At 39.4% G+C, this 15,115-nt stretch overlaps 1 protein-coding gene across 1 annotated transcript in view; it reads left to right on the top strand.

Annotated features, from left to right (window-relative positions):
• Nucleotides 1-15,115, top strand: part of Slc35f1 (solute carrier family 35 member F1) — a 430,910-nt gene that overhangs the window by 325,535 nt on the left and 90,260 nt on the right. The window contains exon 3 of the mRNA XM_038340065.1: nt 10,911-11,038. Within this exon, the coding sequence (XP_038195993.1) occupies nt 10,911-11,038 (128 nt within the window). The remainder of the gene's footprint in view (nt 1-10,910; nt 11,039-15,115) is intronic.

Genomic DNA, 15,115 nt, shown 5'->3' with positions numbered 1-15,115 from the left:
ATAAACCAGTCATGTGAGCCCTGTTGTGTGGTGTGACTTCTCTTTGCACAATTTTTTCAAAAAATAAATTATAACACAATCTCTCACCTGCTGTTTAGTTACTCCTTGGTGGAGCTCACACAGGATCATGGGAAAAAGAGGGGACAGAACTTGATTATTTTACTTTGTCTCCCAATTTTCAGAATCCTGACTTGATTTAACCAACTTTTCCCAATAACAACCAGGTCTTATTATCATTGGTGCTTTCTGTATCTCTCAGATGGAGGTTGCAGTGGTTCCTGGTGTTTTTTTTAATTCATCAAAACTCATGAATTTATCAAATTTCAAGCATTTTTTGCCAACCTGGTTATTTCCACTGGAAAACTTCTTCCAATTGGCCCCTGAATCCTTTTGATAAAACTCTCTAGATTTAGAATGCTCTCTTCTCCTCTATGTGACAAGATATTCTAGGCTCAGCTCATGTATTACATTTCCTCACCCATGTCAATATTTTCAGTTGGAAATACAAACGAGAGAGAGAGAGGGAGAGGAAGAGAAAGACAGACAGAGAGAGAGAGAGAGAGAGAGAGAGAGAGAGAGAGAGAGAGAGAGAGAGACTCTATTATTACATTGCTCAAAAAATGCCTTTTCTTTTATCTGAAGTTAATTTCAGGAAGAAATAATATGAAACACTTCTGACTTGTTTTATTAAATTTTCCATGTAGACAATGTTCCATTTCTAGAGTAGTAAATACTTTATAATAAAAAAAAATATCAGAACAGACCTTGGAAAAAATACCCAACTTCTTCTAAATCCAATTTTCTAATCTGAAAATATTTTCCTCACGGCGCTGTTAATAACAAAGCCATCACCTACCCAGTATTTACGCAAAGCTAGCTCTATGTGCATTTCCCACTTAATCCTTACGGAAACATTTTCAAGTAAGTGGTATTTGCTTCATTTTATAAATGAGCACCGTGTTTCAAGGTGACTCTGCCTGGTAAGTGGCAGCCAGTGTTTTCACAGAGGTCTCTGACTCCAAGCTTTTAACCTAGACTTTAAAGTGTCAGGCAAATAGGAGCAAGAAAGCGTGGTGCTGCTGGCCAAGTACCTGACAGTCATATTCGGTGGAAAACAAATGACCAGTTAACAGAAGTAGCCTTTGTGGGTATCTACTTGGCCAGTGAGATCGGAGATAAGAGGCTGGGTACTGAGAGCATGCCAGCAGGCTTCCTGATTTCCCAGGCATCTGGCCCACTGATACTTTAGCCTTTTAATTTCCCATGTTGGAGCTAACCTATGTGTCCGCCATGACAGCTGCTCTCGTGTCAGAGCTCAAGGTCAGCCCTCAAGAGCTCAGGCTGGCACCTTCTGTCATGTTGTCTTTCGAATCTCCTCAGCAAGTGGCAGGCGTCCAGAGGCAAGCCTGCTTTGGCCTCTTCCCCTTACATCGTGTGTCATTAGCTGCTACATAGTTCTTTGTTCAAAACTAAATTCACAAAACTGACAGATTCATCTGCCTAATGTCGTGAGGCATCGGAGTCAATTACAGGATAGTTCCAGAAGGCAAATCGGGGCACTTTTCACAAAACGGGATGAAGTAAAGGGAAATGGTCTTGTCATTAAAGAGGACAAATACATTTTCCTCTCAGCAGGCTCGCCCCGGGAAAATCGAGAGATTTATATTAATACAGAGTTTCATTATGATTGCTCTGGATAATTTCAAATCAAAGCACCTACCACCCACTCTTCTCCAGAAGACCTACCATTAAAGATGTTCACTAGTGAGCAATAGAAGTGGTGTCTTCACAATGACAGCAACTTGAGGGATAACCACAGAATTTTGACACTTTTTCTAGAGAGAAACACTTTTATTGTTTCACAAGGAGGTGTGTGTGTGTGTGTGTGTGTGTGTGTGTGTATGTGTGTGTGTGTGAGTGTATACTTTTAATCCAAGTCTGAGGGTTTATAGGACCATGTTTTATGGGGATGCATCTCATATGCATTCAAGATTTTGCATAGGAGTGGATAATATTTTGTTCTGTTGGAAGACAAACTACTATTGAAAAGTCTTACGAACACAGTCCTGATACTATCTCCTCTTAAGCTAACTTCCTAAATTTAAGCTAATCAAACAATTAGAAAACTGTAGTTTTTTTGAGGACTACCCCCCCCATCTGGCATTAGTTTTAAAATTTGGTGTGGGGAACTTTCTTAAAATATCCAGAATCTCGGCAATTTTCAGGAAAGTCCCATACAATCACTGTTGGGAAATAGAATCTGGCAGGAGTAGAAGGTGAACTTCAATTTCTTCTATAATAATTTCTCAAAAAAAAAACCTGAAACAAACATCACAAAATGTTAACATTTGTTAAATCAAGATGGAGAGTACATTAATACTTTCTTATCCAGTATTTTTGTTTGTATTTAATCATGCAGATAGTGAAACATTAGAAAATAGGTTATATTTAAATACCAAACTGCAATCCCAAAGATTCTATTCATTGCTCATAGGTTTTATTACCCTTTACAGTTAATAAAAATAAAATCTAGAGGTAATTTCAAAGCATTCACATTCAATGAATATCAGGGTATTATATTCCCATGGATTTCTCTCTTTCATGAGATTCAGAGGGGCCTTTAGCACAGGGATTCCAAAAATATATTGTCATTACTTTAAAGTTTTAATTATCTACTGTGCTGCAGTGTGAGTCAGGTGCTCCTTTTAAAACCAAGTAGCCTCCTTCCTGGATAAAAAGTAGTATCCATCCTGAATAATTTTGCTAATCATGTCTGTTGAGTATTTACAGAGTCATGAAATGAAACACCGTGGAAACATTCCATGGTGTGTATTTCCTTGAAGTTGTTATCAGCAGACCAGCAAGGCAACCTATCCTTTGTCTGAGCCCATATAATGATGATTTTGGCTATGTTCTTGGTTAGTGAGCCAAGTAACATTGCTATAGCCTAGTATTCCAGCAAAGTGTGTTGAGATGTGGCTTGTAGACTCTGATTTGGCAATCCTTCACTGTGTAAAATAGCAGGGACAATGACCTGTGACTTTAGAATGGCAGCTTTGAGGTTAAATACACCATTAACAATTTTATGGCCTCTGTCCAGTGTATTATGTGTCAAATACTCAACAAATTAGTTTTGTCAATGTCGTAGTTTCAACTAGAAAGCTCTCAGTGGAATGAGCCAGAATGTAGTGGATGTATTTTAACTACCTCAATTTCAGTGTTATTTCACCTTTCTGAGATGACTAAATATAAACTTTATTCCTATATTATTTACTGACTACTTTTCATGGACTTTGGGTTCCTGGAGATAAAGATCAAGACAATGCCAGGTTGCTCTGATTATGAATAACTTAATGGGTAATAGAGATAAAAAACAGATAAGCAATGCAAGTGGCTGGAGCACATCACAGAGAGTCCCAATCCAGGAACAGAAGAGTGGCAGCAGTTCTGTTAGAAATGTATGATGTTTCAGGAGGTCCCATTTGTTAATTATTTCTCTCAGTGTCTGTGCTGCTGGGGTTATATTTAGGAAGTGGTCTCCTGTGCCAATGCATTCAAGTGTACTTCTCACTTTCCCTTCTATGAGGTTCAGTGTGGTTGGTTTTTTATTGAGATCTTCGATCCATTTGGACTTGAGTTTTGTGCATGATGATGGATATGGATCTGTTTTCATTCTCCTACATGTTGATATCCAGTTATGCCAGCACCATTTGTTGAATATGCTTTCTTCTTTTCATTTTATATATTTTGCTTCTTTGTCAAAAATTAGGTGTTCATAGATATGTGGATTGATATCTGTAGTGAGGGGCTGCGGGCCAGCCTGCTTTTCATCCTGCCCGGCTCCCGCTTGGTTAGCTTTACACCGAAATAACAACACACAAATTGTATTCTTTTAAACACTGCCTGGCCCATTATTTTCAGCCTCTTATTCACATCTTGACTAACCCATATCTAATAATATATGTAATACCATGAGCAGTGTCTTACCGGGAAGTTTCTAGCGTACGTCCATCTTGGGCTGGAGCTTCATCGTATCTCTCTCTCTCAGGAGAGGCATGGCAGTCTGACTAACTTAGGAGAGGCATGGCATCTGACTGAGCCATCTACCTCACTTCCTTCTTCCTGTTCTGTCTACTCCACCCACCTATGTTCTAACCTATTAGGCTAAGCAGTTTTCTTTATTAATTAACCAATGAAATCAACAGATTGATAGAAGACCCGCCTACATCAGATATCCAGGTCTTTGAATCAGTTCCATTGGTTTTCCTGTCTGGTTTTATGCCAATACCAGGCTGTTTTCAGTACTGTAACTCTGTAGTGGAGTTTGAAATCAGGTATTGTGATGCCTTCAGAAGTTCTTTTATTGCACGGGATTGTTTTGGCTATCCTGTTTGTTTGTTTGTTTTTCTTTCCATATGAAGTTCAGCATTGTTCTTTAGAGATCTGTCAAGAATTTTGTTGGGCATTATATTGAATCTGTGATTGCTTTTGATAAGATGGCTTTTTTACTATGTTAATTGTATCTACCCAAGAGCATGGGAGAGCTTTCCATTTTCTGGTGTCTTCTTCAATTTCTTCCTTCAAGGATTTAAAGGTCTTGTCATACAGGTTTTCCATTTGTTTGGTTAGAGTTACTCCAAGATAGTTTATGTTATTTATGGCTATTATGAAGGGTAATATTTTTCTGATTTCTTTCTCAGCCCATTTATCATCTGTGTAAAGAAGGGCTACTGATTTTTCGAAATAATCTTGTGAAAGACCCTTGATTTCAAGGGCAGTGGGAGAGATCCTCCAGACTCTAATCCAGGCCAACAGATGCAATCAGCAAGAAGTGTCTTTATTGATCACACAGGTGCCTGCGGGTGTATCAGTAGCTTTTGCCAACTGAGCACACCAGGCAGATTTAAACAGCCATATTTATAGGGAAAAATGATTACATAAGGGGGTAGTAGTATAGCACGAGCATTTCATTGGCTCTTAAATTGGCAGGCTTAGCTCATCCTGGGGATGGCCTCACGTCTGTTCTTGAATTTCCCAGAAAACCACAAAGCTAGATAAAGCACCCTGCAGCAAGTGGACAGTTTTGATAGAATGTCTTGGGGGATGGAGTATTCCTTCTCCTCAGTCTAGTCAGCGAGTCTGCAACCCATAAATATCCTGTTTTAGCATCGGCTGAGCCAGGGGGGGGGGGACTTTCCTTCTGTGGCTCAGCTAAATTTCAGCAGAGTTTAACATAGTATGTGGGCACAGGGGTCTTTCAAGCACAGAGGGGTCTTTCACTTGTATCTGGCTACATTACTTAAGGTGTTTTTGAGTTGTAGAAATTCCGTGGTACAATTTTTTGGTGTCACTTATGTAAACTATCATATCATATGAAACTGATAAGCTTCTGTAAAGCAAAGGACACAGTAAACAAGACAAAATGGCAGCTTACAGAATGGGAAAAGATTTTCACCAACCCCAAATTGGACAGAGGACTGATTTCCAAAATATACAAAGAACTCAAGAAATTGGTATTCAAAAGAACAAATAATCCAATGAAAAATGGTACAGACCTAAACAGAACTCTCAACACATGAATCTAAAATGGCTGAAAGACACTTAAAGGAAATGCTCAACATCCTTAGTCATCAGCGAAATGCAAATCAAAACAACCGAGATTCTATCCTACACCTGTAAGAATGGCCAAGGTCAAAATCACTGATGATAACTTATGTTGGAGAGGATGTGGGATAAAGGGAATACTCCTGCATTGCTGGTGGAATTGCAAGCTGGTACAGCCCATTTGGATATCAGTATGACAATTACTCAGAAAATTAGGAAGCAACCTTCATCAAGACCCAGCAATACCACTTTTGGATATATACCCAAAAAATTCTCAAGCATAGCACAAGGGCATGTGCTCAACTATGTTCATAGCAGCATTGTTTGTCATAGCCAGAACCAGGAAACAACCCAAATGCCCCTGACCAAATAATGGATAAGGAAAATATGGTATATTTACACAATGGAGTACTACACAGCAGAAAAAATAATGACATCTTGAAACTTGGGGGCAAATGGATGGATCTAGAAAACATTATATTGAGTGAGGTAACCTAACCCAGAAAGACAAATATTATATCTACTCATTCATAAGTGGCTTTTAGAAATAAAGAAAAGAAAAAACATCCTATAATTCACAATCCCAGAGAACCTAGAAAACAAAGAGGATCCTAAGAGAGACAAACATGGCTCTAATCTATATGGGAAGTAGGAAAAGACAAGATCTCCTGAATAAATTGGGAGCATGAGGATCATGGGAGGGAAGGGAATAGGGTAGAAGGGGAAAGAGAAAGGGGGGGGCAGCAGAGAAAAATATATAGCTTGATAAAAATAATTTTAAAAAAAAGAGGTGTATACTGGTACTTTTTTTGGGACACTAGAGGAACAGTACTTATTTGGGGTTTCTATTGCTCTGAAGAGACACCATGACCTAGGTGACTTTTATAAAAGAAAGTGCTGATTGGAGGATTGCTTTTAGTTTCAGATTTTTTATTAGAATGACTTATAGTCTGTGGTTTAGCTAATCTAACACTGGCTGCCTTTGAATGAAAGATCCAAGAATCCAGTAGTTTTTCAGTCCATAAGGCTGGATATCTTAGCAGGTCTTCAGTAAATGCTGGAATCCCAAAGAAGTAGGCTTTAATGCCAGTGACAATGACCCATGACTTTATAGTTGCACTTGGCAGTGAGGGTAAGAGCAAGCTGGCAAGGAGAGCAAGGTTCCTTCATTCCTTCATATAGGCTGGTGGCAGAAGGTTTGGCCCAGATTAAAGATGGACCTTCCTACCTCAAAAGAACTGGATTAAAGGTTTATTTTCCTACCTCAAAGATCTAGATTAAGTCTCTCCACTTCAAATGATTTAATTATGAAAAATGCCTCATAGTTATGCCCACCCATTTGGGTTTTAGTTAATTCCAGACATAGTCAAGTTGACAGCCAAGAATAACCATAACAGAGATTTAATCCATTATTTTTGTGACAGGGAGAGTGGCATCATGTAGGCAGCATGATGCTGAAGTAGCACCCGAGAGCTTTACATCCTAATCCACTTGTAACAGCAGAAAGAAAGAGAAACACAGGGCCTGGTATGGATTTTTGAAACCTCAAAGCCCATGCCTAGTGACTCATCTCCCCTAACAAAACCATGCCCCCTAATCCTTCCCTCATAGCTCATCAGCTGGCATGCCCATCTCATTAAAACCACCACATTCCACCCTCAGCCCCTCTAGGTTTGCAGTTCTATCATAATGCCAAGTGCATTTAGTTCAACTTCAAAAGTCTCCATAATCTGTTTCAAAGTTCAATGTCTCTTCTGAGACTCAAGGCAATTTCTTTACTGTAACCCCCATAAAATACTAAACAAATTACACACTCCCAACACACAGTGGCACAGGATATACATTACTATTCCAAAATGGGGGAGGAGCATAGTGAAGAAATACTGAATCAAAGCAAGACCAAAAGCCAGCAGGACAAATTCAAGCTCTCCGTTTCCGTAACCCATGTCAAAGCGCTCTTCAGATCTCCAACTCCTTTCAGCTTTGTTGACTGTGACACACTTCTCTCTCTTGGGCTGGTAACGTCCCCTCTGGTAACGGTCAAAGAGCTTCCAACAGCCAAAGACCCCTTGCTCATTAATCCTAAGGATGAGACTGAGTCCTTGGCTGGCAGTCTGCCTGGAACTTACTGAACTCTTAAATCTTTCCTCCGTTTCTTTACGGGAATTTTTCACTTCTTCTTTCAGGGCCCCCATCGTCTTCATAAAGTTGTTTTTAAGATCATTTTGTTCTGCTTCATCAGTGTTGGGCTGTTCATGTCTTCCTGATGTAGGACCACTATTTTCTGGTGGTGCCATATTGTTCTTTGTGTTGTTGAATGCATTCTTACACGGGCATCTATCTACCCATCTCTTCCTCCAATCTGTACAGGTGCGGCCTGTAGTTCAGGTGGTCACTCTTCCTCCAGATGCGTTTGGGGCCTATGGCCACAGTAGTCACTGGTGCGGTCCCTCCAGGTACAGTTGGGGCTAGTGGGGCCTGTGGTCCGTGGTGCAGAGGTGGGAGATGGTTGGCAAGAGAGGGTACCGCTGCCTGGTTGTTGGTGTTGCCATGGTAGTGGGAGGAATCGGGGTTAGGGTTTAAAGAGCAGGTCTCTCCGGCAGGGATCTCAGACACTCACCCATTGGTCCAGGTGCAATCTGGGCCTGTGGTGCTTGGGGTCTCTGGTGCAGAGGCGGGGGAGGGGGATATTTGGTTAGAAAGGTTGCTACTACCTGGTTGCTGGGGGTTGTGTGGGTCAGGGAGCAAAATCTTGAATCATAATCATTCAGTTAAGCTGCACCCAGATTTCTGACCCGTTTGAAACCAGAATACAATAAACATTTTTTTGTTTTAAATATCTATGTATTGAAATAACAATAAACAATATTGATTCATATATATACATCACTATTTAATCAGAATGTCTATATATTCAGTGTTGTCTGTGAAGACTTCACAAGCTGGCCACAAATATCTGTATGAAATTATCATTGGGTCATTTTTAGAAATAAGATTTATTTCAGCTTGTAATACATATCACAATAAGATTGAAGATATCTAAAGTCTGTCCAGGTTCTATGAATGTCAGACAAGGCGATGAAATTGTTGGCAGCACTGAGAGAAGAGTCAGGTGGTGATTTTTTCTATCCTGAAGCTTTCTCTCTACACATCCTTTACACATATCTATATTAGACATGGACATTCAAGCAGAAGAATCTTTCGGATGCCATCTTAAAGTCTTACTACACATACAAAACTGCTTCTAATGGGACGCTTTTCTTTTGGTCTGTATCTGTTCTAACACAGTCTTGAAATTTAGGATGGTCTGGGTTTTGTGTTTTTAATAAAATTCTTTTTATTGAAAATAGACTTTTATTATACAACATATTCTGATTACAGTTTCCCCTCTTTGTTTTTTCTTTTTTAAATGTTTTTATTGAGCTATACATCTTTCTCTGTTCCCCTCTTTCCCTCCCCCTCCCCTTAAACCCTGTCCCAAGGTTCCCATGCTCTGAATTTACTCAGGAGATCTTGTCTTTTTCTACTTCCCATGTAGATTAGATCCATGTAGATTAGATCCCATGTAGATTAGATCCATGTTCTACTTCCCATGTAGATTAGATCCATGTAGATTAGATCCAGGGTCCTTTGTTGTCTAGGGTTGTAGACTATAGGCTTGTTTTTCTTTGCTTTATGTCTAAAAGCCACTTATGAGTGAGTACATATAATATTTGTCTTGCTGGGTCTGGGTTACCTCACTCAATATGATGTTTTCTAGATCCATCCACTTGCCTGCAAATTTCAAGATGTTATTTTTTCTCCTGTGTAGTACTCCGTTGTGTAAATGTACCACATTTTCTTTATCCATTCTTTGGTTGAGGGTCATTTTGGTTGTTTCCAGGTTCTGGCAATACTCAACCTCATGTGAAAAATCACAAAAACAAAGTATAGCCCAAACAATCCTGTACAATAAAGAAACTTGTGGAGACATAACAATCCCTGACTTCAAACTCTACTACAGAGCTATAGTACTGAAAACAGTCTGGTATTGGCATAAAAACAGACAGGAGGACCAATGGAAGTTAATGGAAGACCTGGATATCAATCAACACACCTACAAACACCTGATTTTTTTTTATTAAGAATCAAAACATATAAGATGGAAAAAAAGAAAGCATATTCAACAAATAGTGCTGGCATAACTGGATATCAACATGTAAAAGAATGAAAATAGATCCATATCTATTGCCACACACAAAACTCAGTCCAAATGAATCAAAGACATCAACATAAAACCAACCACACTGAACCTCACAGAAGAGAAAGTGGGAAGTACACTTGAATGCATTAGCACAGGAGACCATTTCCTAAATATAACCCCAGTAGCACAGACACTGAGATCAATAATTAATAAATGGGACCTCCCAAAACTGAAAAGTTTCTGTAAAGCAAAGGACATGGTCAACAAGACAAAATGCCAGCCTACAGAATGGGAAACGATCTTCACCAACCCCAATTCAGACAGAGGATCTAATCTCCAAAATATACAAAGAACTCAAGAAATTGATCATCAAAATAACAAATAATTCAGTAAAAAAGTGGGGTACAGAATTCAACAGAGAACTCTCAACAGAGGAATCTAAAATTGCTGAAAGACACTTAAGGAAATGCTCAACATCCTTAGCCATGAGAGAAATGCAAATCAAAACATCTCTGAAATTCTATCTTACACCTCTCAGAATGGCCAAGATCAAAAACACTGATGACAGCTTATGCTAGAAAGATGTGTGGTAAAGGGAACACTCCTCCATTCCTGGTGGGAGTGCAAACTGGTACTTTTGCTCTGGAAAATAGTATGGCGATTTCTCAGATAATTAGGAAACAACCTACCTCAAGACTCAGTAATACCACTTTTGGATATATATCCAACGGATACTCAAGCATATCATAAGGAAATGTGCTCAACTATGTTCATAGCAGCATTGTTTGTAATGTCCTTGAGTTTTTTGTGCAATGCACCCTTTCTTGAACATTTTTCCTTTTACTTTTCTCATGACACAACTATTCTTTCACACACACACACAGTCAATACGCCATGGTAAGCGATGACCTACTCAGTCTGGTGTAGAAACTAATTTGAAGACCCAAAAGTGACCATGAAGACAATTTCCTAAGTAAAGTATGTGAGTCTTTGATAGATTAAGGCACTAAATATTGGGTAAATCTCTGATAAAAATGCACATATGGGTACAACAACATGTTAGAATTCTAAATATGTAATGTATCAAGAACTTAAGCCATTTTTTTTTAACTTTGTACCACAGGAGAAGAAAACCTCTTGGCAATTTTGCGACGAAGATGGTGGAAGTACATGATCCTGGGACTCATAGACTTGGAAGCTAATTACCTGGTGGTCAAGGCTTACCAGTACACGACCCTGACCAGTGTCCAGGTAAGATGGTTTCTCTCCTCACAACTTTCCAGACACAGCCCACTTTGAGTTTAATTTGTTGGAAATCCATATACTACTTGATGAGGTTTTATTTTCTATTTTACTTTTTAATTTGAATTTATTTTTTTAGTTGAAAATAAATTCTTCTGTCATACAATACATTCCCAACCACAGTTTTCATTCCTTCCAGTCCTTCTAGCTTCCCTACTACTTTTCTCTCCCCAGATCCACTCCCCCTCCCATTTCCCCTTCAAAAGAGAGCAGATCCCTGAGAGATTACAGCCAAGCACCACAAAACAAGACACTTGTAAAGCAAAAGTCCTCATATCATAGTTGGACAAAGCGACCCAATAGGAGGGAAAAAGTCTCAAGAGCAGGCAAAAGAGCCAGAGATATATCCCTCCCATTGTAGGAGTTCCTCATAAACACCAAGCTAACAGCCATAACACACATGATCCATACGGGCACCGTGCTTGCTTCTTCAGTCTCTGTGAGCCCATGTGAGCCCTGCTTCGTTGATTCAGTTGGGTATGTTCCCCGGGTGTCTTCAACTCCTCTGACTCCAAGTCTTTCTTACCACTCTTCAGAAGGATTCCCTTAACTCCAAGGGAAGGAACCCGATGTAGAACTCCAATTATAGACTCTCTGCAAAGTGTCTGGCTGTGGGACTCTGCAGCCGCTCTCATTGGGTGCAGGAGGAAGCCCGTCTGATGATGACTGGACAAGGCACTGATCTATAAGTATAGAAGAATATCATTAGGAATCCCTTCTTTGATTTTTTTCCCAGTCATATTTGTTTCTACTCTAGGTTTCTGGGCTATCCAGTCTCCTGTTTCTAGCCATCCAGGGCCATTGGCTCCCTCTCTTGTTATGGTCCTCAATTGGCCACTCCCAAAGTTCTATGCCACTACTGCCCCGGAACATCTTGTAGGCAGGACAGATTATAGGTAGAGGGTTTTTTAGTTGGGTTGGTGTCCAGGTTTCACTTGCTGTAGCCTGCAAAGTACCTTCTCCTGCCAAAGAGACTAGAATGTAGGGGTGAAGGTTTCAAGCGAGCACCAGCTTGATGCCTCTACATTATTCAATGAGCTATGTGGATGTTGTCTTTGGCAGTGGGGTCTGTTGTAAATTTTCAGAGAGCAACCTTCTGTCCTTGCATCAGCCTGGCTTATTTAGGGATCTTAGTAGTACCATCTCAGCCAAAAATTCAACCAGTGTAACCCAATCCCAGCATTGCAGCTTTGCCTGGCTGTAAATGGCCAGCTCAGACTCTATCTTCCATTACTAAGAGTCCTTGTTAGGGTCATCCTCATAGAATCAGGGAAACTTCTATTGCACTAGATTTCCACACTATCTTGCACGTGCTCCCCAGTTCCAATGGTCTCTCCCTGCCCTTTCTTCCTCCATCTCCCCCCACACCTGATGCCTGCTGTTCTCATCCTCATCTGTCCCCAGTCCACCTGCAAAATCTACTTTATTGCCCCTTCCCAGCGAAATTCATGCTTTCTCCCTGGAAACCTCCCCTTTACCTTATCTTCCTGGGTCTGTGGATTGTAGCTAATGTCCTCTTATAAGTGAAAACATATCATGTTTGTTTTTCTGGGTCTGGGTTACCCCACTTGAGATGTTTTTTTTTCGAATCTCATTCATTTGCCTGCAAGTTTCATGATATCACTTTCCTTTTAAACAGTTGAATACGTGGCTGGAGAGATGGCTCAGAGGTTAAGAGCACTGGCTGCTCTTTCAGAGGTTCTGAGTTCAATTCCCAGCAACCACTTGGTGGCTCACAAGCATCTATGAGATCTGGTGCCCTCTTCTGGTGAACAGGCATACATTCAGTGCAGAACATTGTATACACAATCAATAATAAATAAATTTAAAAAACAGTTGAGTAATACTCAATGTACCACATTCTCTTTACCCATTCTTTAGTTGAGGTACATCTGGTTTTTTTCCAGTTTCTGTCTATTATGAATAAAATCACGAGGAACATAGTTGAGCAAGAGTCCTTATATTAGGATGAAGTATCCTTTGGGTACACGACTAAGAGTGGTATAATTGGGTCTTAAGGTAGATAATTTAAAAACTAAAATTGAACTTCATTTATGTCATTAATTTTTCCTAAATGAGGACAGCCTGTTCCTCTTTGTTCTAAATATACCAAAATAATCATTTATAATGCAAAAAGTAATTCATGGATTTGAATGCTGCCAACTAATCTTGTGTCAGCAGGAGAATTATTAATAAGTATAAAAATAAATCTGATTTCATCACAACTTAACTTTTTTGGAATGTTAATAGACTTTGATTAAGTAAACAAGCTACTTAGCAAGCTTTTCTTTTAGCTTTTTAGAAAATGCATTGAATATGAACTCTATGGTTTTTCCCTGAAGGAATAAAAACGAAATTCTTAAAATGTGTTATGCATGAAGATAGCTACTGTATATGTGTCTATCTGTATGTCTGTCTGTCTCACTCCATCCTCTCCCACAGATGTGCTCATACACAGCAACACAAACACAAATATCAGCTTAATCTATTTTTATTATTGTTACTCATTTTTACTACTCAAAGTAGTTTGAGTGTATTTGTTTCACCTTCATTTTTCCTTGTGCAGAAATATTATTGGTTTCACAGCTATTCTAAAATTCTAAGAAAAACACAAAACATTATTCACTGATGAGCATGAGCTGAGATTTGATTCCGGTAATCATTTTAATTTGTCTTGGAGTTACAATGACTTGAGTAAATAAATAAATACACAAAGTACCTAAGTAAATATGTACAACACAGACTGTGTGAGAAAGTGAGTTAAACCTTGTTTCATTTTGTTATTTGATCACATTCCTAATGTCCATGTGATTTCAAAGATGATTTCTTGGTCGACTTTTGTGATTATAATAGAATGCTGAAAAGTGGATAGTTTATAATGAATAGAATTATTGGATCTCTGTGCTGGAGGCAGGGAAATTCAGTATTAAAGAGCAAAAACAAGGACAACAGTCAGAGGTGGGTCAAACCCCATTGGATAATGACTCTATTCTCACCAGAGACTGGAACATGCCAGTAGCCTAATCACCTTTTAATAGCTCTTGATCTTTATGTACTCTTGCCCTAGCAATTTAGCTTCTACATCAGTTTTGGAAGACACAAATATGCAAGCAATAGTAGACACCTTAAAATAAAAGTAGTCAACATTTTCCAGGAGCATGTCCACATGTGGTTTGTATTCTTTTTACATATGTGTGAACATATGCATGTGTGCATGTAATGCAGAGGTCTGGTGACAACCTTGGGTGTCATTTCTCAGGCATCACTTACCGTTCCCTCTTTGCCCTGGACTTGCCTGGCAAGCTCTGTTGACTGAGCAGCAAGCTCAAAGAATCTCCCTGTCTCTGCCTCTCCAGCCACTGGGATTACAAACTAATATGTCACCCTCCTCAATCCTGATTTTTACATGTGGAGATCAAACTCAGGTCCTCGTGGTTTCAAAGCAAGCATTTTACTGACTGAAATATCTGGCCCAAGCCCATTCCCCCACACAGCTTGTGTTCTGGGAGCATTTGTAGGCTGAATTCCAGTGACGATGCACACTGAAGCAAGACGTGAACCCGTGGAGAGAACTTGAACAAGCCCTCTTCATTTCGTCTTTAGAATACTGTGGCTTTTGGACTGACATTGGAAGGGACAAGCTAATGTCCAGATGGAGAAGACCCAGAGGTCGTGTACCCATTCTTTAGTGATGTCCTTGAAAAAATTATTTCTGTGGCATCTTTGCTCCCTTGGGAACCTTCTTTTATCCAGGTGCATATTCGTCTGGAAATTGAATTTCCTACTTTCACATTTTCCTCCTTGCCATTCCCTCTACAGAATGAAAAGTACTTTCCAAAATGCTCCATGCACAATACATACTATTTCTTTTGGTTAAAATATGTCTGGATGTGCTCACATCCTAAGTTCTTTGTAAGATTTCAGACCGTCTTCAAAAAAGGAATTGTGACTTGTTAGAATAAGTTAGAAATCATGCATAAATTTGCATTTATAAATATATACATCTAATAAAAATATGGTTATAAG

The sequence above is a fragment of the Arvicola amphibius genome, chromosome 8 (assembly GCF_903992535.2).
Source record: "Arvicola amphibius chromosome 8, mArvAmp1.2, whole genome shotgun sequence".
Lineage (NCBI taxonomy): Eukaryota > Metazoa > Chordata > Mammalia > Rodentia > Cricetidae > Arvicola > Arvicola amphibius.
Note: the sequence above shows the minus strand (reverse complement) of the source record. Positions and strands in the feature narration are given on the sequence as shown.